The sequence below is a fragment of the Amphiprion ocellaris genome, chromosome 10, assembly GCF_022539595.1.
Source record: "Amphiprion ocellaris isolate individual 3 ecotype Okinawa chromosome 10, ASM2253959v1, whole genome shotgun sequence".
In the NCBI taxonomy this organism is placed as follows: Eukaryota; Metazoa; Chordata; class Actinopteri; family Pomacentridae; genus Amphiprion; species Amphiprion ocellaris.
This window is the reverse complement of record NC_072775.1, coordinates 22,872,860-22,895,472: the sequence shown is the minus strand read 5'-3', so window position 1 is coordinate 22,895,472 and position 22,613 is coordinate 22,872,860. Positions and strand designations below refer to the sequence as shown.

The window sequence follows — 22,613 nt, the reverse complement described above, 5'->3', positions numbered from 1 at the left end:
CCGAGTATTGCAATCACTTGTCAGGAACACAAGAATTAAGAGGCAACCTTTGAGTAAAACTTTTATTTTTTCTGTACAAAATCATATTAGTTACCATTCTCATTAATTTCATTATTCATGTCCCCACTAGTTCAAGCCCCCATTTTTTAGGAACATTATGTGAGCAACACAACAGAAAGAAATACAAAAAAAAGTTCACATCTTTGTAGCTTTGAATTCTCTCAAATTTCCCATCACATACACCTGCACAGAGAGTGGAAGTACCTCGAACAATCTGTTATCAGACCGTTTTAATCTCCCTTAAAGAACTACCGTCCTGCCTGGACCACAGTCTGTGTGAGGCGTTTGTTCTGTTTGCCTGGTTCTAGTTAAGAAGCGATTCATCCTGTCTACCACTGGGAATAGAGAAAAGACAACCTAGAGGGAGTCCCGCACATGCAAATTGAACATCACTTGATGGCTTTGCATTATTGCATTTAAAATTACTTTTGTGAAATTGTAGCTTTGGATAAAACCAGGTTGGTGGGATTTTACTGAGGAGAAGAGTGACAAATACTACAGCCCTGTGTGTGTTGTGAGTCTGTACCGATCATCATGGGATAACTCATGTACTGCAATATTTAACTGAGTAGATGTGCAATATACAGACAAATATGTTAGAATCTTTTATAGCAATCAGAGCTGTGCACCGAACAGTCAAGATGCTAATTTGACACAGAAATGAGCTCAATCTCGTTAAAATTTCACAGCTGAAACGTCCATTTCTAAACATTTATAAAATGTTAATCAGGAAACCTGTTTGTAAATTACCAAAATACCTCTGTATGATCTCAAGCCCCCGATTAAATTATAAAAAGCAAAATAAACTGATGTAATCTGCCATTCAAGTGACTGTGTTAAAAAGAATCATACAAAACACTTCTCTTTCTCTCACTCGCCTGCGTGGTCACACCTGCTAAAAATACATCTTTATACATACTGTATGTACATCTGCTTTGATCTCGCCGTACATTCTTGCATCCATACAGTACACCTTTTTTCATTTACGTCTCCTCACCATCAAAACCTTACAGTCACAGCACATACTTGACAATTCAACCAGTTGTTGGTCACTCAAACACAGACTTATCAACCTACATATTCAAAACCAAACTCATGTACATATAAAAGATCTGGACTCCAATATCAAAGATTTGTGTTGTAAAACAAAAAGTGGGAAATTCAAGGAGAGTGGAGGAACTTATCATTAAAAAAGTTTTTTTTTTTTTTTAAAAAAAGAAATGTGCATCTGCAAGGAGCCATTAATTTGAAATCCCACTCTTTTTGATCACAGTGTTGTGGCCAGCCCATATGGATTATTCTGATTAGCAGAGTTCCCAGAGCCTAACATACCAGCACCAGTCTGCACACTTGGACACTTCCACGAATATTTGGACCCCAGACAGACAAGGGCCAAGGCTCTACTTCAGAAAATGTTTTCCGGTATACCAGTGTCATTGTGGATCGGTTTGTAAAACCTCATTCTCTGCTGGTTCAGCAAAACGATTGCAGCCCTGTTGAACTTTTCCATTGTTCCAAGTGTTGATGTCCACTGATGTACCTCGGTATGCCTGAGTTCGCCCCAGATCCTCCAGACTAGAGGTTGTCCCCCGGCTGGTATTGTGGCTCTGTGGCTGTGAAGTAGTCTTCTAAATAGGACTGGATGTATTCGAAGGTCGGTCTTTCATCTGGCTCCTTCTTCCAGCACTGCCTTGTCATCTCATAGAGAGACTCGGGGCAGCCATGAGGGATGGGCATGCGGTAACCTCGTTCTACCTGCTCAAGTACCTCTCGATTCACCATACCTTGACAATAAGACAGAAAGAAATGTAATTAGGGATCTCTCCATCAAGTCATTTAGTACTGAGTATCTGCTAATACCAAGTCCCAAACCATTTTCCTAGAAAATACAGTTGCACAGTGCAAACATCAAGTACATTAAAGTTAGTTGAGCTTAGAGTGAAAGCAGGGGACACTCTGGACAGGTCACCGGTCTATCACAGGGCTACACATGCAGACAAACAATCCTACTCACATTCACACCTACAGACAATTTAGAGTTACCAGTTAACTTCAGCATGTTTTTGGACTGTGGGAGGAAGCTGGAGAACTTGGAGAAAACCCATGCATGCAGATGGAGAGCATGCAAACTCTGTGCAGAAAGATCCCAGGAAGACGCGAACTGGGGATATTCTAACTTCAAGGTGAACGTGCTAACCACCAAGCTACTGTGCAGCCTTAAAGTTATTAAAATTAATGAAAAAGTAAATGCTTGGCAACTGAATAGCTCACCAATGCACTAAGAATAAAACTGAATTACTGCATCCAAGCTGTTCCTTAATGCTATTTTCATTTTAAAAAATAACAGAGCAAACAAAGTTATCACACTTCCACTTCAGCACTGATTTGTTTACTGAACAAAATAACCAAGTAAACAAACAATAATGTGCCTTTATTAATAGCTTTTTTCCATTTTATCAGGAAAACTAGAATACTCTAAATGACAAATACAGCAAAAGACCTCGTAAGTACTCAGGAACCTTGTTGTAAAGCTCAGGTGTTGAGTAAAAACACACACTTCCAGACACAAGCTCCTAAAGATGGTGAAAACCTGCATTCTCTGCCACAGCAATGAGTTCAACCAGTGTTAACTCAGTTCCTCTCTCAGTAATCTTTGGCCTCGTTGCTGTCTCAAAGAAAATTTCTCTCACTTTTCTTATATGTACTTCATAAATAAATGTAATATTGACAAAGCATCAAGAAAAATTACACTTGAACATGCAGACAAAAAAGCCACAGATCGACCCACTAACTCTGAGTCACAGCCATTCGCCTTGATCTTTTATAGAAACTAACCTTCATAAATAATAATTTCATAACTAACAGGTGTAAATTTTGTGTTCTAAAGTGTATTTTGCTTTTTTTAATTCAATCTTTAAACTACTTTAATTAGATTTTTTATCAAATATTTTTTTTTCTCACATATTAAATTTCACGTCAACGTTACTGTTGTCTTCGGTTAAGAGAAAAAAATACTGCACCTCATTACAACAATGGCTCGAAGGAGAAAGAACTAAAAAACAATGTTCAGTATCACAGTTTAACAGTGTAAATCAATAGAATCAAATCAATGAAGAAATGAAAGACTAATTTCTTTTATGATTGATTTAACAAATGTGTTTAACATCTCCTCTCTGCTCTGTGTAAACACAGCTTAGTTCAGTTCAGACAAGAAATCCTTGCATATTTGTCACGACTCTTGGTCTGGCTTAGTCACTAATGACTTCATGGTTGCGCAAGAAGCACAGAATTGTCTTTTAGAGATTCTGGGTAGATCAAATTGTTACTTTTGGAATATTTCGTGAGATATACAGAACAAAGTCATTTTGCAAGCTTGGATTCAAGTAATTTTCCTGACTGAACAGCGCATCACAGATGAGTAGTTCAAGGACCATTGGAAAGGCCAAAATCTGACATTTCTCCCTGTTTTCTGCTAAAATGGGGTTCAGAAGAAAAGAGCTAATAAAAAAGTCAACATCCTAGTTGGAAGTTGGGCTGCTAATTCTTGAAAGACATATTGTAAGTTAAAATATGTACAAAGCAACAGCATTAATAGTCTGTAGAAATAAAATCCAATCAAAAAAGATGTGCCCATGTTCTATCAGAGCAGTCTGGCTAAAATAACACAACTTTCATCTTCTGCATCAACTCAAAAAACCAAACAGTATTGCTTGGTCTTTGTGTCTCTTCCTGCCAGACTGGAGCCCAGTCGGGGATTCTTTCCCAAGACAGGAAGACAGTGATCCCTGTGGAACAGCACAGAAACAGCTCCATGGGGAGCTCAACTACAGCTAAAAGAGGTTATGACACAAAGTCAGTGGCATGGCCACAGCATCCTCCCCTCCTCCATCTCTCTGTGGGAGAGCCGGGATCAGATTATCTCACACTCGGAGGAAAGACCCAGAGCAACTGCTGAGACCAGGATACGGTGGCAGCAGTATGTCGGATGCCGAGGTGTTAAAATGATTTATGTCTTGCATCTGAGAAACCTCGGTTCTAATTACACGTCTACCATATTCAGAGTGAGTATAAATATCTATATATATACCCCAAACTAAAATAGAAAAAGTGTGACGTGTTCCCATACAGACATCTGGTGTTGCTGCATCCACAGGCTCTTAAAACAAGCGATGCATTCGGAAAACACCAGGACCTCAAACATCCACTGAGACACCACAATTTTAAGAAAGGAAACAAGGGAGTTCAGTCCCCAGAATGTGCAGGTCTGGGGTGAATTAATTAGACTGAATGATTTACACTGAAATCAAGAAGGCCAGTGGAGCCAGATGGCCCTGCACAAGAGACGGTGGTTAAGTCTGCCATATGGTAGGCTCTGTAATCAGTGCCAGTCCAACACTGTAAGGAGCACATACACACTGCAGTGTTGCTCTACCACAGCAGGGGGCACAAAAGATGTGGCAGACTATGATGGGAAGCTCACATATGTGAAGGTGCTTTCCCATGGACTGATAAGTCAACTAGACACCTGCGTTGACTCACATCGCCTACATCCTCTTCTATTCTGATCTGCATGTGTGAGAAATTAAAGGCTGTAGATGATGGAGGACGAGAATAGCATGTTGTAATAACTCTGAGGCACTAATGAATGATTTATGCTGGTTTCCCATTAGGAATGCTTATATGCACTCAGTTCAAGTTGTTTGCACGCAAAATAATCAAGACAATGAGGACGTTTTACAACGTTTACACGTCAAGACAAAAAAATCAAGACAAAAAGACACAATAAAGTTCTTTGATGATCGCATATTTGTGCAATATGTTTATATGTGTTCTTCTTACCTGGGTACGGTACTCTGCCCTTTGTCACCAGTTCAGTCAGTAGTATACCAAACGACCACACATCTGATTTGATAGTAAAACGACCATACAATGCTGCTTCAGGGGCTGTCCACTTGATTGGGAACTTAGCACCTGAGAAAGAAAAAGAAAAGAAGAAGAGTCAATAAGCAGCATGGATTAATTGATAACACAAATTCAGCAGTTAACTTGTCCTGTGCTGATACTGACGCATTGATACCCAGATTAATAATAGACACATTAAAGGCAGCTGTGTTATATGTGTCACAGGGATAAAGGGATGCCGTCCTAGTCAAGCCCAACTTGTCTTGAGCACATGAGGCTGGTCGAGGTCATTAACCGTCACAGAAGTCTTTGTGACGTGCTGCTAGCTAAACCCTAACCTACAATGCTTAAGTCTTGCCAAAAACTTCCTCAAGCTGTAGTACTAAACAGCAACAGGCTCATCCTGGTGGCACAGCCTGGTACTACAGCCAAACCACAATACATTTTCCTCCATATAAGTAGAGAATATAGGTTGCCATCCTCTTTTGGAGCTTGTGAAACAACCATGCTACACCCTACCTGGTTACGTTTTATACAGTGCCCAACTGGAGCCTTACAACAAGATTCGTTAGCACCTACAGAAATTTCAAGAATGGTTGGATTTGGAAATTCAGTTGTCAAGCATATCAAATGGACAGATTATAATAACTTTGATGTATTTGAAGTGTGTATTATCAGGGAAATGGTATCAGACTGGGACTTGATATGGACATTATGGACACACTAAATGACCTAAATGTTAGAAAAAAGGAAAAAGGCAGAAATCGTCATATCTCAAGCCAGATGCTGCACGGCAATTTGGCTTGTTTATTTATTTTTTTAAAGTACTTCACTGATTATCAAATTTAGTGACAATTAATGTTTTGATGACGATCACTTAAGTAATTTTTTTGGCTTTAAATATGAGTAACATTGTTGGCTAAATAAAAGAGACGTCTCCACATTTCCTCGTGTGCTTCAGTTCAAGCATGGATTAGGCCTGTATGACGAGCAGAAAATGTTCAACAATGTTCAATATTTAATTCACGATATGACTTACAATACGAAGTGTGTTAGCTATACAGAATGTTTTTCTGCTTCAGTAGGTAAACTGCTAACACAGACTTCCAACATTCAATAGTCTAGACTCACTGAATAAAGAAATTAAACTGCATGATTAAATGACAAACAAGAAAACCACTCAGAGTGCAGTACTCCGCCAAGGCTGCTCAGTTGTCGTATCATTTCCAATGGATGAAATCTTGAATAAAAAATGACCTTGCGCTGAACACAGGTGTGTGTTATGCATGTGTACGTTATGTACGGATACTGATACTATAGGAGTAACAGAAAATATTTTATTTTATACGAGCAAGAAACTAGAACAAGAGAAAGTTGACCTTCCTTTTTCTAAAAGGTGGACTACTCAATTAATTGACTCTTTGTAGCTTTAAATGCTGTGATCAAATCAAACCCAATCAAAGGATCAGTGTAGGTGTTAAGGGTTCACAATAAATGTGTTCTCTAAATGTATAGGCAGTGCAAAACCTCACACATGCAGACAAACACTCCAACAGCATATATTTCCAAACACACACCTTGTCTGGCGGTGTACTCGTTGTCCTCGATTAGTCGCGCCAGGCCAAAGTCGGCGATCTTACACACCAGGTTATCAGCCACCAGAATGTTGGCAGCTCTCAGGTCCCGGTGGATGTAGTTCATCCTCTCGATGAAGGCCATGCCGTCTGCAATCTGGGATGAGATTGAAGAGGGCAGACAGAAAGGGAGCAGCAGTAAACATGATGAGGATTGCTTTAGGATGGATTTAAATTAACAGTCTCAGAAAATAAGATACAAAAATAATTATTGCGAGTAACAGTCATCAAGAATTATTAAATGTAATTAGCACATCACTGATATTACTACAGACTGAAATCCACAAAGCAGAGTCAAATAAAACACAATCTGCAGCTGTGACAGTGAGAACAATGGGACAAATCTTAAACACAATTATTCAACTCCTTCTCACACTGGCTGTCAACTCCCTCTGAGCCTTCTCCGGGTGTCAGCCTGTGTCAGACTAATTCTCAAACACTTTTCCACTCCGCTGAGTGGAGAGAAGAGGGAGCCCATGAGCGTGGAGAGGCGAATTAAGAGCAGATCACAGTAGGTGACTGAACCCGCGAGTTTAAGTGGCCTCTGGTGAGCAGTGTTTAAGTGCTACAGGCAGTTAAGTGGTGGAGAACGGGGGGAGGCACACACAGCAGTGAGGAGGAAGAGGAAGAGAGGGGAGGGGAGATATTAAATAAATATGCCAGCCAGATGGAGAACAAACTGAAACTCTCATTCACAAGGCCTGAATGTTTGACTCATACACACCTACACACAAACGGCTGGAAACTTGCCCACATGGAGCTTTCTCTGTTGCATTACTGATGCACCATAATCCTCCCTCAGAGTTAAAACAGCAGCTGGGCAGGAAAGAGACAGAGGAAGGAGCTGCGCCTATGTTGGCATTTAGCCGTTTTGATCCTACCTGTGAGGCCATGTCCACCAGCTGGGGCAGCTTCAGGTATTTTCCATCTCCCTCCTTAAGAAAGTCCAGTAGACTCCCTGTCAGAGGTCAGAAGACTACTGTCAAGCAGAATCAATACATCCGTCGGTGCAGTATTTCAGCACAACACAAAAATAAATGCGTCATAAGCTCACACAATCGTTCAGCACATAAAAGCTAAAATAACCAAACTCACTCGGAGGCAGCATGGCTGTAACCTTGTTTCCATAGAATTGTTGAGTAAATTCGAAACGACAAGAAACAAAAAGACATACAATACCGTTCAAAAGTTTGGGATCACTTAGAAATGTCCTTATTTTTGAAAGAAAAGCATTTTTTTCCAATGAAGATAACATTAAATGAATCAGAAACACAGTCTAGACATCGTCAATGTGCTAAATGACTATTTTAGCTGGAAACGGCTGATTTTAATGGAATATCTACATAGGGGTACAGAGGAACATTTCCAGCAACCATCACTCCTGTGTTCTAATGCTACATTGTGTTAGCTAATGGTGTTGAAAGGCTAGTTGATGATTAGAAAACCTTTGTGCAATTATGTTAGCACATGAATAAAAGCGTGAGTTTTGGAAAACATGAAATTGTCTGGATGACCCCAAACTTTTCAACGGTAGTGTAGACTGCACCATTGCTGTCTGTTAACACTAATAAAAAAGTTCGGCACGTGCAGTGGTGACATTCGTTCGGGACAAACTCAAATTCAAAATGTTTTGTACAGATATGTCTTACCGTTACACCCCTCTATTGTTTGCTCTGGCGTATCTAACATTTGATAGGTTTGTAAAGCAATGACTGAATTATATTACAAGTGCTACATAGTGAGACTCTAAGTGTATATTACAGCAGAGCACTATAGACTGGACCACATTTCTTTCTGAAAAGTGAAGGTGCATACACTGGACACACCTGGACATGGATAACCCACCAAAACTAGGACAGCTGCCCCTAAAATGAATGACTTCAATATCTTAAAGTATCGCTCCATTCACATTATTGTAGCAGTGTTGGGCATCTGAGCATCACTGTGCAAAACTGAGTGCAGACAGAGTTTGTATGAATGAGTGTGGTTTTATGACTTTTTGATTTTTCAGTGGCACTTTTAAGAATTTCCTTTGGGATTGCTAAAGTTTTATCTTGTTTTATCTTACTCTAATACACAACAGTATATGTGAACACAGAGAGTAGTCTGCTGTCGCTGCCGTTAGCTAAAACATGCATCCATTTAAAGTATTGATGTCTGTGCATTTTCGGCATTTATGTCATTGGTTGTGTCAACTAATTGTTGTAACTTTAGTTAACTTGAAAATTCCAGTTCACTTAAAGTCAGAATTGATTTTTAACTGAAGTAGGAGACATCTTGTGTAAATCTTTGGAGAGAAAAATATCTGCAAAGGATTTTTCATGCAGAAAAAGAATAAATGTGTGTTTTGATTGCACTTTGTTGTGGAAAACCCAGCAGAGTCTTTTTTCACTTTACACGCCTGTAGGGAATCTTTGATCTAACAACAGAATACTGATTTGCAAATTTTCTCAGAGCTCTCAGACTGTGATTCCTTACCTCACGGCTTCTTTCAGAGCTTTCTCAATGATTATACATCAGCCAAGTGTGACCTCAGTAATAACTGATGTCATTCTGAATGAGGTTTTGCAAATAATATGTATGTAATAATTAGGGTAGTAATGGAATGTTTTCAAAGCTGGATGTATACTCCTGGGCTGAAGTTAATAACTAGCACATGGCATTATTCATCACTGCCCGATATACATTAACCTGCAATTTAGCATTACTACTGATGCACATTAAATATGTGCACCCAAACCTCAAGTGCCAGTGTGTATACTAGCATATGCTCACAGCACCATGTCCTCAGCATGGCTGCAAGGGATTGGAAAAAAACCGGCTTTGCAATATTTAGTATTTCTGCAGTATACATTGCAATATGAAGAAACAGCTTCATAAATTTAACATTGGTATAACTTACCAAGTGTAAAGTGCAGCTTGTGAAGAAAGCTCTGGTGTTTTTCCCATCTGAAATAGTTTTCTGCTTTGGATGGCATTGAGATCCGGCTTTGCGCTCATCATACAGAGCTTTGTGGTGCTAATTTTAATGGTCAAAGTAATTAGTCACATTGCCTCGTGCGGTGGCAACAATTGCAAGACACTGCTTACACTTCTTTTCTGTAGCCAAAATGTTCCCATTCAGCTGATGCCGGGTTTCTTTTTCTCACCAAGACGTCTTCTTCAGTGTTTCTCTTCGGTTCCCCGCTTATTGTCGTACGAGCTCAATGAATGTACACTACCGTTCAAAAGTTTGGGATCACCCAGACAATTTCATGTTTTCCATGACAAATCACATTTTTATTCATGTGCTAACATAATTGCATGAGGGTTTTCTAATCATTAATGAGCCTTTCAACATGATTTGGTAACACAATGTATCAATAGAACACAGGAGTGATGGTTGCTGGAAATGTTCCTCTGTACCCCTATGTAGATATTCTATTAAAAATCAGCCGTTTCCTGTTAGAATAGTCATTTAGCACATTAACAATGTCTAGACTGGATTCATGATTCATTTAATGTTATCTTCATTCTTTCAAAAATAAGGACATTTTAGTTACATTTTCTAAATGCTGCACTTAAGTGGGTATATGTTTTGACATATTTACACTGTCCATTTCACTTATTCATTAGTTTTTACAGCAAGTTGCAGCAGCACTGCCAGATTTTTTTTTTTTTTAATAAGAAAGACACATAACAAAAAAACCATAAGTTTAATGTTAGGTATTTCTTGTCTTCATCATACCGAAAACATACATACCTCAAAACTGAGGTACATAACGTACAGTGGTTATTCTGTAATGTTACACCCCTGGCAACGAGTGTGTGTTTGTTTTTAAATAGTTCTACATGACTTCTGATTTGGGGATTTGAACAGTCCTTACCTTTGCCCATGAATTCGGTAACAATGTAGATGGGTTCCTCAGACACAACAGCATAGAGAGGCACCAGTTTGTCATGTCTTAGTTTCTTCATGATCTGAGCCTCCTGCAGGAAAGCCTCTGGGGACATGGTGCCTGGCTTCAGGGTCTTGATCGCCACCTTAGTAGTACCATTCCATGTGCCTGAATATAAACAGAATAAAAACCAAATGATCTATCATGCTAGAAATGTTGCACTTCTGCAATTGAAAGGTATTATTAGAGACATAATTCATGTGAGACATTTCTAATTTATTAAGTCACAGCGCTTAAAGGCACATTTAAGACTTTTGGGCCGCTTTTAAGTGATTGAAAAGTCATCGTGCTGCCGATCTCTGGCAGTGTTCCCACATCTAAAGAGCAGCTCAAGAGAGAAAGAACGTGCCAGCTTAAATAATCATCCACTTCCTGGTTGAGAGCCACTTACTCACGCCCTGCTTACATACAATGAGCTGAGGCAGGAGATCTCCTGCTTCCGTCATAAGGCTGACCTTCATGAATGAATCATCTGAAGCAGACTGTAAACACACGCATAAGCTGAAGGACAAAGTAGGACAATGATAACATCTAATAATAATAAAAATAATAATAGCATGAAGTGGTGGGAGCATAGCATAGATGGGAAATGAGGGTGATAGCACAGCACATCTAAAAAAAACAACATAAGCAGACAAGATTTTCAGTTAGACGTTGAAGCTGAGCCCAAAAAAAAAAAAAAAAAAAAAAATCAAGAACAAACAGTGCGGGGAGAGACAGAGAGGGATTCCTGGGATTGCACAGTGGAGGCTTGCAGGTCGAGGCTTGCTGCAGGCCAGGCTTAATGAAAGGCTGAGTGATGAAAGAACAGAGTCGTGTTCACTGAACGGCCCCCGTCTCACTTGCAGGCCAGAACTGAAGCGTAGGAAGTGACCTGTCATTACTGAGCTGTGTGTGGTTGGAATCAACAGCGATCAGTAATCAGCATTTACATCAGTATGTGGGCCAGTGTGGCAGCAAGGCGGCCACTCAACTTTATTACCAATATAACCCATTCTATAAGCAGCTTATAGGCATTTACTGCTTCTTACTAAATGTTTCACATTAAATTTACATGAGTTATAAATAATGTAAAATGGGTGTTTTTTCCTGTATATAAACCCTGAAGGCCATGTAAGTGCATGTACACAAACTTGTTTATATTCTTTATTTATTCATAAGAAGTGTTTGTGGTAAAGGTCAGCACTATGATGGATTTATGTATACATGCTGCTGACATATGAAGCACTGCATGTATGTGAAATGGTTGTTGGAGCCTTTGGACTAATCCTCATGTATCCTGACAAGGGATGTCCCAGTCAAGTGTTTTTGCCTCTGATCTGAGTCATTATCTGCTGCTATGACGTTCCAATCTGATGTCATTTTTCTCGACAGCACACACAAGCATATCTTGAAATATGTATTAAGCAAACAATGTAAGACATGCATGTCAGAAAATCTATTGCAGATTAGCTGTAGTACCTGGCTATGCTACCAGGTGGAGCCACTTACTGTTTAATACTCCTGAACCGAGGAGGTGGTCATTAGGACTATGGGCAGTTCTGGGCATTGTGGGGGTTTAGCTAGCAGCAGGCCACCATGACAAAGATGTCTGTGATGCTTAATGGCCCCCGGCAACAGCTTATATATACAAGACAAGTCAGGACTGACTAGGACAGTATTCCTTTAACCCAGGGGTTTATGTACACAGCTCCTTTGCGGCCCAAATCATATGTTTGTTGACTAAAACAGTCAAGATTAACACAGGATAAATATCCACTCATTTTATGTTGTGAATTAATAATAGATTTTGCTGCTAATCAATTTTCTGATTAAGAAATACCTAAATTTGCATTTTTAGCATCCAGCCACAAATTGTGATCTTCCTTTACAACATCTGTGTGACAGCATAAGTTAACAAGAAAAGCACTCACCAAGCGCAGTACTCCGCCAAGGTTGTTCATTCCCCCATTTAACATTTTCAGAAAAGCAGAAATGCAACATTTGTTTACTAGTTATCGATGATTACAAATCACGGCAACATAGAATGTGGCCATTTAATATAGATGTACCCACAAACAAAATGACGTTGCACTGAGCACAGACGTGTGTTATGCATGTGTACATTATGTACGGATACTGAATCGCATGACCTAAATATGTAGTCGGTGGCGTGAATTGATGGGACTCGGAAACACCCCCACAGTTTAATCAAATGTTCCTTGTCTCATTTCTGACGGATAAGTCCCGAAAAATCCGCAGCGGTTGATTTTTAGCAGGATCACAATCATGTGACCATCAGCAGGCAGCTGTCCTTATGTCGTTTCTGACCTTCCCTGAAAATTTCATCCAAATCCGTTTGTCCGTTTTTGAGTAGTGTTGTTATCAGAAAGACAGACAAACCAACGCTGATCATCACATAACTCTGCCTTGTTCCTTGGTGGAGTAATAAAGGATCAGGTGCTCAATAATACTGATACCTGAGTTAAAAAGCTGCTCCAATCTTTGAGATTGGACATTTCCAATCATGGCTAGACAGATCCGAAAGACAATCAACCTACAACAGCTGCTTAGTAACATTCCTATTTCTAACTACAGTGACAATACCAGAAACATAAGGCTTTCAAGAAACAAGAGTTTTCTAGATAGATTTTACACAATAATTGTTCAACTGGTAACATATTCGTCTTCGCTATTTTCAGTTTGAATAAATAAAACAGGCAGAGGAACTTGTACAGGAACCCAATCACTGCTAAGCTCTGTTCATACCCGCAAAATTTCTTAAGGAAAAACAGGCTACTGGTTTCCAGTCAGTCATAGAATAAAAGTGAATGGGACCAACATAGTGTCTTCAGTTAACTCTGTACAAGCAACAGTTTGATATTTTTGAAAAAAATAACTCATGTTTTTGCCAAAAGACGATAGATTGCACTCTTATATTTGTGGACTAAAATGCAGCTAGGGAAGCTCCCTGCCTAAACCTGCACCCACCCCCACCCCACGTACTGCACAATGTCACACTGTAGTATTGAGAGTAATTCAACAATACATGTTGGAACAGCAAAAAGATTCTGAAGATGGATGTTGATATAAAAAGCCTCACCTAAGGCCCGACCTGCAAGCTGACAGGATTGGTTCTTCAGGTTTGTTTTGTATGAAACCCCAAAAATCTGAATCTGTGTTTTAGAGACTGTCATCAACACACTGCTGCTTCAAGGTACAAATGCGAAGGGAACTGTGTTGTTTTTGTCTCTTGATGCACCTTCCAGCATATAAAAAAATCTATATGGACATGTCATCAAGGTAAAGAAAACTACATTTTCACTGGAGGGATGTCTTTAAAAATCTGCCCACCAACACCTCCAAATCTAATAAATAATTCATACATGTAACACTGTGGGTCAAAGATGTATTCAAAAACCCCTGACACACATATTGTGAGTGTCAGTGCACCACTAGCGGTCTCTTACCCATCCAGACTTCACCGAAGCAGCCCTGTCCCAGTTTGACCTCCAGTCGGAGGGACTCTCTTGGGATTTCCCAGGCGTCCTTAGCTAGTCCCTGAGTCTGTGGCTTCACTGTGGGACACACAGTCGTCAGCCTGTAGCACAGACCATCCGCATGTTCTGGACCGAAATGAATATGTAAAAGCACAGAGGGAGAAAAAACAAAAATAAGTGAGTTTTGAGATAAAACTTACTAGTTCACACTACCAGCCTGTTAAACATATTCACCCAGCAGTGGTGGAAAGAAGCTCTGTACATAAAATCAAGTACTGTACTTGAGTACAGTTTTGAGGTACTTGTACTTAGACTCGAGTAGTTCTATTTCATGCTACTTAATACTGCCCACTCCACAAGATTTTGCACAATAGAACAAGCTTTAAATACAACACATTATTAATGACTGAACCAGTAGCTTTCATAGAGTCCACTCATTTTTGGCTTCTTACAATAAGCAGTGTGTAGTCGGGCTCACTATTCACACGTCCGAGCTGTTAACAGCTTTACCAAATAGTGATTCACCCTGTTTACCCATATTTGACACCCCTGCATTAGAGGGACATAGTCAGTACTTTAATACTTTAACCACGCTTTTGCCAACACTAACAATGTCATTTCATTTAGGTAGGACTTTATTGTGTATTTGAGTAGTTTTATATTGCTGTACTGATATTTTTACTTAAAGATCTGAATACATCTTCCACCACTGACACGGTGTTTGAGTCGTGCAGTAAGCAGAGAGCAAACAGCTATCAAACCACAATGAAGCAAAAGCACAGAGCTGTTGACCCATGATTTACAGAAAAAAAACATGTATTTATCAATGTGCCCTCCAGAAATTTGACAAGAAGACAAAGATGTTGTTGCAAAATTGCCCTTTTAGACACAGCAGCTTCACACTTACTATTATTGGTTTCTTCCTGCATATTAAAACAGATATGAAATCTACCAGTCACCAAACAGAGCAGTGAGTGAAATAACACAAGTTATGTGGAAGTTATGTGGAAGTGAGGAGGTTTGGGTCAACAACACAAGCCCAAAAATTAAATGCTAGTCATATAACAAACTGCCCTCTTGTTTATGGATTCTACTTGTAGGAGTTAAACAGATTTTTTTCAATATACAGATTGCCCTGCTCAAACACTTGTGCACACTTTCTTGTGACAGGCCACAGGGGATTTTTAGCAACAGCTGCCTGCTTATCAATACTGTGCAGACTGTAGCAAGCTTAAGACTGTTCTTCTACTGAACTTTTTTGGTATTCATGCCTGTTTTGGCTTTAAACTGTCATGGTTTTGCTTTTTGGGGACTTTGCCATGATTACTGAGCTGTGACCATGTCAGTGAGTGTCCTACAATCACTCCAGAGAAAACCTCTCTAATACATATTCGGTAGATATCCCAGCAACAGATCTGCAGCTGAATAATACATTCCCACTCTGAGCGTTGAACTCACTGGCTGAAATATCCTATGAAGCAGGAGTAGTGAGCGGATACTGTTTGCAATGTAAAACCCCTTCTAAAAGAATACAAACCTCCCTGACTGCCCCAGTGACTATTACAACACATTTGTCCAAAATTACACCATCGCTGTTCATGAAACATGAGCCTGAGGGAAGAAATAACTTGCTCCAAGCTGGAAGATCCACCCAGCAGTAAACAACAATTTGTCTAAATGCTACGTACATGCTTCTGAGAAGAAGATGTGTGGATGGGCTGCATACCTGTGTAGTGTTTCACCAGCTTCTGTAGCGTCTCAAACTGTGCTCGTGTGGTGATGTAATAACCACCGTTATCCAGCTTGCGTATCTTGTAGTGTTTGACGTTGTCACCTTTCACCTCATCCCAGTCCCGAATAGAAAGAGAGTAGGCACCTTTAAAAAAAGGAAAACACAGAAAATAAGTTACATGTGCTTTTAAGTATAGGAAACTCCGTAGAACGCTGGTTAACATGACAACAAACCCACTAAGACTTGTTGGTGTCTCCAGCCACACCAACAGCACTGATTCACAGAAGTGCTTTGAGCTATGTAATTGTTAGCTGCTGGGTATGATGAGGAAGTCATTAGTCTTGCAAGTATGTCATTAACTACAGAAGTGGATAATAACAATTATGGCCTGATGGCACTAAATGCCGCATTAACATCCTCAGTAGAGCAGGTTTGCCAGGCAGTGTCATGGCAAGATGTGTTCACTGCAGAGATGTTCTGATGAAGACATTATTTAACTTATTGGTATGAGCACAGACGTCTGTCTGTCTGTCTGTCTGTCTGTCTGTCTGTCTGTCTGTCTGTCTGTCTGTCTGTCTGTCTGTCTGTCTGTCTGTCTGTCTGTCTGTCTGTCTGTCTGTCTGTCTGTCTGTCTGTCTGTCTGTCTGTCTGTCTGTCTGTCTGTCTGCTCAAAAAACAGACTAACAAGTTTGGATGAAATTTTCAGGGAAGGTCAGAAATGACACAAGGACCAAATGATTAGATTTTGGCAGCGATGCGGCTTATAGTCTGGATCCACAGGTTTGTTCTGTATTCTGTATCACTGAGAGATAGCGTCACTGTAACTATGACTACAAGTGAACACTACGTCAGCTGCCTGCTGACGAGAAACATGATTGCGATCCTACTACAGATCCACCACTGTGCACTTATTGAGACTGACCTGTCGGAAATGATACAAGGAACAATTGATTAAATTGTGGGGATGTTTCCGAGTCCCATCACTTCCCATTGCCCACTACATATTTAGTTGACGTGATTCGGTATCCATACATAATGTACACATGCATAATACATGTCTGTGCTCAGTGCAAGGTCATTTTGTGGGTACATCTATATTAAATGGCCACATTCTATGCTGCCATAATTTCTGATCACAAATAACTATTAAACAATTGCTGCATTTCTAAAAAAAAATTATAATAATTTGCATTTTTGACAATGCCATATGGGGGAATGAGCAGCCTTGGCGGAGTACTGCGGTCTGTGAGTGCTTTTCAGGTTTAGGCATGCTGTCTCGCAGTTGTCTTTATGTGAGACTACATTTTGTAGCTGAATGCTTGGGATGCAAATTATGAATAGTTTTTTAAATCCATTTTCAGCAGAATCACCCTCTACAAGCTGAGCCCAGTGGACATTTGTTCTGTACTAAAATTGCTAATTGACTCTACAGGAACACGATTTGGGTCACAAAGGCAGCTCTCTCACATATGCCACTGGTATAGAGAAACGCTGTCCTAGTTGATTTCGGTTTGTCTTAAACCCATGAGCGCTGGCTGGAGGACATTAAGCATCACAGAAGTCTTTGTCATGGTGGACTGTTGCTAGCTAAACCCCCTCGATGCTCCCTGCTTGCAACCAGGTACAACAGTTAATCTTGAATACATATTCTGAGATGCATAGAGAATATAGATTTTTGTCAACTCTTGGAACTTGTGGAGCCACTGTACATTCTCTCCACACTACATTTCAGGCATTTTTACTCAACCTCATGGTGGCGTGAGAACAAAAGTCAGGGGACGACTTAAGTCAGTAGGATTCATCATTCCCTTAAAATGTTATAGCAATCTATGCAACAATTACTGAGATAATGGAGGACTAACCAAACAACAGAAATTGCTATTCAAGTGCGAGTGTCTAAAAACACACCTCACGTTTATACAAAAAAATAGTGCACAAAGAAAAAAAAAACAAATTTTTCTTTGATCCAACTGAAACAGGCCAACATTCCTCACACATACAAAAACATTAGAAACATTTTTTGGTGTCATTTTTAAAATTTATGTCCTGAAAGAAATGATCTCACCTTTGGTTGTCTCACTCTCTCGTGCCAAGAAGGTACCACGCTGGTTTCCCTGAACCAATAAGAGACGCTCAGCATCTTTGCGGCCCATTTTACCGAAGTACCATCTGCCAAAAGACAGAAAATCAAACGGTCAGTCACTGGAGAAGCCCTCAATGTGATATGTGGTGATGTGATATTTAAATGTTGGACATCTGGAAGCATTTCATAAAATGGGGAAGTTGAACATCTGGAAATTTAAGAATATTTGATGTTAGTTGACATTTAACATGAGGCCTTTTCTGTGGCCTTTATGTGTTTATGTTTGAAGTCAAACAGAAGCAACTATATATGGTTATGAATGTAATTTATGTCAAAATAAAATATAGCCCATTCCACTATCATTATATCTTATTATTAACTTAGCTCCAGGCAGTATGTCTTTGGCTTGTTCCATTAGATATGAAAGTTCCATAAACCATGAATAAGTAAAGCATTAGCTCCCAGTTGTAAACAAACTTAACTTTTCTGCTTTGAAAAAAAAAAACATGCCGTCTATTTCAAGAAACACCAACAAGTTCAGACATGTTAGAAACAACATCAACTGTCTCTCCTCACAGGCTTATTTTTTTGTAGACTAATTTGAGAAAGAAGCAGAAATCCTGCAAACTGTCAGTAACATTATGCACTTTTTGAGACTAAAGGCAAAGTTAACTGGCTGGTTTATCCAGTGTTTTTACTTTGGATGCGTAGCTTAAACATCCAGCATGAGTAAAAAATGGCTGTCAGCCAAAGGGAAACCAGGCCAAAACTTTGTAAACACAGCACAGTCCCTCCACGTTTCTGTCACACTGAATGAACAGCAATGAGAACGCCACCGGCTACAATACAGGGCTCCATTGTTTAGACTCTCTGCCCCGTGTACATGAGGCTTGTTCACAATGTGTGTCTGTCCAGCAGCATCACTTTGTCTTACTCAGAGTACAACTAACTGAGCAGTGTGACAAAACACGAAAATAATGAAGAGGAGAAAATAAATGCGACAGAAGAGACAAAAGGTTGGCGGATGACGAGGACAGACACTATGTTCGGAAAGTCAATGAGTTGAATTCTCACTCTTCAGCCTGTATGGAGTCGGCTGGAGCCACGTAGTTACTGGGGATGTAACCTTTCTGGCCTGTGTTGATGGAGTGGGCCTCCCACCAGTCGCCTTCCCTGAAGAGAGAAGCAAATTAGAAATCAGAAGCATATAATGCAAACACAAAAGGATGACTGAAAAATCCACCTACAGTAAAATGTAGACTGCTGGATTAAAGGTCATAAAGATAAAGAAAAAATACAAGGTTGCATAAGGCGTCATCCAACCACGTCTGAAATATAAGTCATGACACTGTGGGTGGAGTTTAGCCATGTCATCCTGTAACCACGAGAAACTACCAATATGACAAGGCAAAATGTTGGTAAACAGTCAAAGGTAAGCATTTTCACATTTTATCTAATATTATAAACAGCACAAAATGAATACAGTAAAGGCCCCATATAGAGAAAATATCTTTTCATTATGTTTTGTACATTTTATAAATTTGGTGGTGAAAACACAACAGGTGTGGAAGACGCCTGTCAAAACCATTCCATGGGTCCTCATTTATTAGATGACTGTCAGCTTTACAAGATAGCAACAATTTCATATGCACTACAGTTCAGTTAAGTTCAGGACAATTAATTTTTTCATGTTTTCCATCAAAACTCACACTTTTATTCATGTGCTAACATAATTGCACAAGGGTTTTCTAATCATCAATTAGCCTTTCAACATGATTAGCTAACACAAGGAGTGATGGTTGCTGGAAATGCTCCTCTGTACCCCTACATAGATATTCCATTAAAAATCAGCCGTTTTTCTTCCAAAAATAAGGAAATTTCTAAGTGACCCCAAACTTTTGAACGGTATATGTAGGTTGTACGATAATCAGCAGTATTGTTAAAAATGTGTGCAATCCTGCCTCCACACTGCCCACTGCTTCCAGCTGAGCCATTCAGAATAAGTACCTGCCTCTCAGACTACCAGGGTCATTTATTTTCTGAAAGAAAACGCACCAAATGTTCCGCTAGTGGCTGCAAGAGTGAACACAAGAGTCTTCGTGCACTTAAATATCAGAGGAACTGATGACCTAATGGATTACTTTTATTATCAAAAGAAAAGTCTCCAAAACAATGACAAAAACCTTAATATTAGTATATTATGGGACTAATGTGGCTAACATTAGCATTAGCTTTGCTTGTATGCCCAGAGGTAAGAGGTCTGTACAAACTGTTAAGTAAAAATAGCTAGTAAACAGACTGGGTACGTTACTGTGTTTTTATGAGTATCACAATCATGTGATCGTCAGCAGGCAGCTGACGTAGTGTTCACCTGTTGTCATATTTACAGTGACGCTGCGCCACTATCTTGCAGTGACACAGAAATCTTTAACAAATCCGTGTATTCAGACTTTAAGCCCGCCAACATCTACTCACTTGGTCCTTGTTTCATTTCTGGCATTCCCTGAAAATTTCATCCAAATCCGTTTATTCGTTTTTGAATAATGTTGCCAACAGACAGACAGACAGAAAGACAAACCAATGCCATGTTCCTTAGTGGAGTAATAACATAACATAATGTCATTATTGTTGTGGCAAATTCTGAATCACTGGTTCAAATCTTAAGCCAATTGTGTGTATTTTACCAAGAAAAAAATCTTAATCTGACAGCATCTGGTAACTTTAGTGGGCAAATAATGCTAGGAAAAAGAACAATATTCGCTTTTGAAATATTATATTTAATAAATAATTTAGTTACTTTGCAATGGATGTCAAGGACTTGTGAATACATTTTAAAAAAAACACACTACCTAATGCTTGTGCACACCTGGCGGAGCAGAAAAATAAAATTACTGACTTAAAAAAAACTATAATATGTAAGCACAAAAATTATGTAAGTTTTCAGAAGACTACAGAAAGTAAAATTGTACATTTATAGTAAGCAAGCATGTAGCCACAATCCCTAGTACCACATGCGTGATGTGATGTTAAAGCTTAAATACAGAGAGGAGGAACTGATGAGAATCTGGTGGCATTTTATAAACCATTGGTAAATCTGTCCTCTTCACCTCTACTCTGAAAGCAGATGGCATTTCTATCACTGAAAATACTATCTGAACAGACAGTGGCCAGATGGGATGTTGCGTGTGATGAATGAGGAGAACAGAATTTGTGGAACTCTGCCTGTTTTCACACCTTTGCACGTGAAGGAAAAGGTGAGGTTGTGGCAGCAGGTAGTAAAGAATGAAGAGAAAAATCAACTGAATGTCATTTCCCGCAACAGGACGATGATAAACATGTAGTTTCAAACCCATCGGTAAGTTTGAAAGTTATGTTAAATAAAAATAAAGAAATTGCCAAAATTCTACCATCTATCAGAAACTGTAAAAAGAAGGAAAAAAAAAACAACTATTAGAATTTCCACTCCAATAGTCTTGAACTACTGAACATGCTGTTCCTCTAAGGATTTAACAAAACAAACAAACCGGTAGAACTAACCACATTCAGAAAAAAACAATCAACTCCTTGGTGTAACTGTTAAGCTATTAGTGACTCAGCTGCAGTCATGTCAGAAGAATCCAGAGACTTTTCAGCTGAACTGCAGTCTGTGCTAAATATGGAAACAAACTGAAGTGTAAGTAATAAATTAGAATGTAGAATCACCACTGTTTTTCAGTATTGGCAACACCTAAAAAAATGTTGTACATGTTGATTCAATGTTTTACCAATTTTTGCAAAATGTAACAGAAATTTAAACTTTTATTTTTCCTTTTTTTTTAAATTTATGGCAATAAAACTTTGTCATACTGCACAGAAGACATATTTTGCAATTTTTCCATAGAGGTACATGACTTTATAGAAGACACTCTTTATTACTCAGCCATCCACTTTGCCACTAGCGCACCCTTCCACACTCACCACTGTGATCTCTATAAATTGGTGAGGTGGAACTCCCTTCATACCCAGCGACTTTACCACTGGTTTCATTTTGTTTATAAGTCAATTCTGGACTAGACACCTCCCTACCTGTATTCTCCTATTCACCTCACCTATAATTCACATCGCACTAGGTTGAGTAACTACATCAAGCTCATCATCCCCAATACGTCTACTATTTTTGGCCATAACTCCTTTTGCTTTGCAGCAGCTAACGACTGGAACATTTTAGAAAACACCCTCAAACTTGCAACTCTGACTCCACTCACCACCTTCATGCTTAAACTCCAACAGACTGTAGCTGACTGCTGCTCCTGCTGACCACTTCTCATTTTACTTACATGCATACATATACACATATGCACACACTTTCCAACACCTCATGCACATTTTTTTCACTCACATGTATATGCTCCCATGCGTCTTACTTGTTGACCTGTTTTCTATAGTTCTATGTTATGTATATGTGTGTATTTATTCCTGCTGGCGCCGCTTGGCCAGGTCATCTTTGCAAATAAGAACTGGTTCTCAAACATTTTTACCTGGTAAAATTGAGGTCAGATAAATAAATACAAATATTGCCGTAAAAAGTGAGCCCACAGTGAGTAAAAATGTGACAGCGAGTAAAGAAAACATCTAGAAACCACTTGGGGTTTGGAGCATTAACTCGTAGTAAGACATACATGTATTTTGTGGATTCTTTGACTTTTACTAACTGAGGCGTATGTTTAACACTGTAACCCACATCTGATTCTCTAAACCATTAAACTGTGGCAGGATGAAAGCGATGGCAACCAAACAGATGGCCCA

The 22,613-nt window shown here is 39.4% G+C and overlaps 1 protein-coding gene across 1 annotated transcript in view; it reads right to left on the bottom strand.

The window, feature by feature from the left end:
* Window positions 1–48: 48 nt before the first annotated feature.
* Window positions 49–22,613, bottom strand: part of yes1 (YES proto-oncogene 1, Src family tyrosine kinase) — a 40,117-nt gene continuing 17,552 nt past the window's right edge. Inside the window, exons 4-12 of the mRNA XM_023265046.3 lie at window positions 18,903–19,001; window positions 17,811–17,914; window positions 15,740–15,889; window positions 13,984–14,139; window positions 10,463–10,642; window positions 7,478–7,554; window positions 6,540–6,693; window positions 4,900–5,031; window positions 49–1,844 (exon numbers count right to left, since the gene is read on the bottom strand). Coding sequence (XP_023120814.1) covers window positions 1,636–1,844; window positions 4,900–5,031; window positions 6,540–6,693; window positions 7,478–7,554; window positions 10,463–10,642; window positions 13,984–14,139; window positions 15,740–15,889; window positions 17,811–17,914; window positions 18,903–19,001 — 1,261 coding nt within the window. The 3' untranslated portion in view covers window positions 49–1,635. The remainder of the gene's footprint in view (window positions 1,845–4,899; window positions 5,032–6,539; window positions 6,694–7,477; window positions 7,555–10,462; window positions 10,643–13,983; window positions 14,140–15,739; window positions 15,890–17,810; window positions 17,915–18,902; window positions 19,002–22,613) is intronic.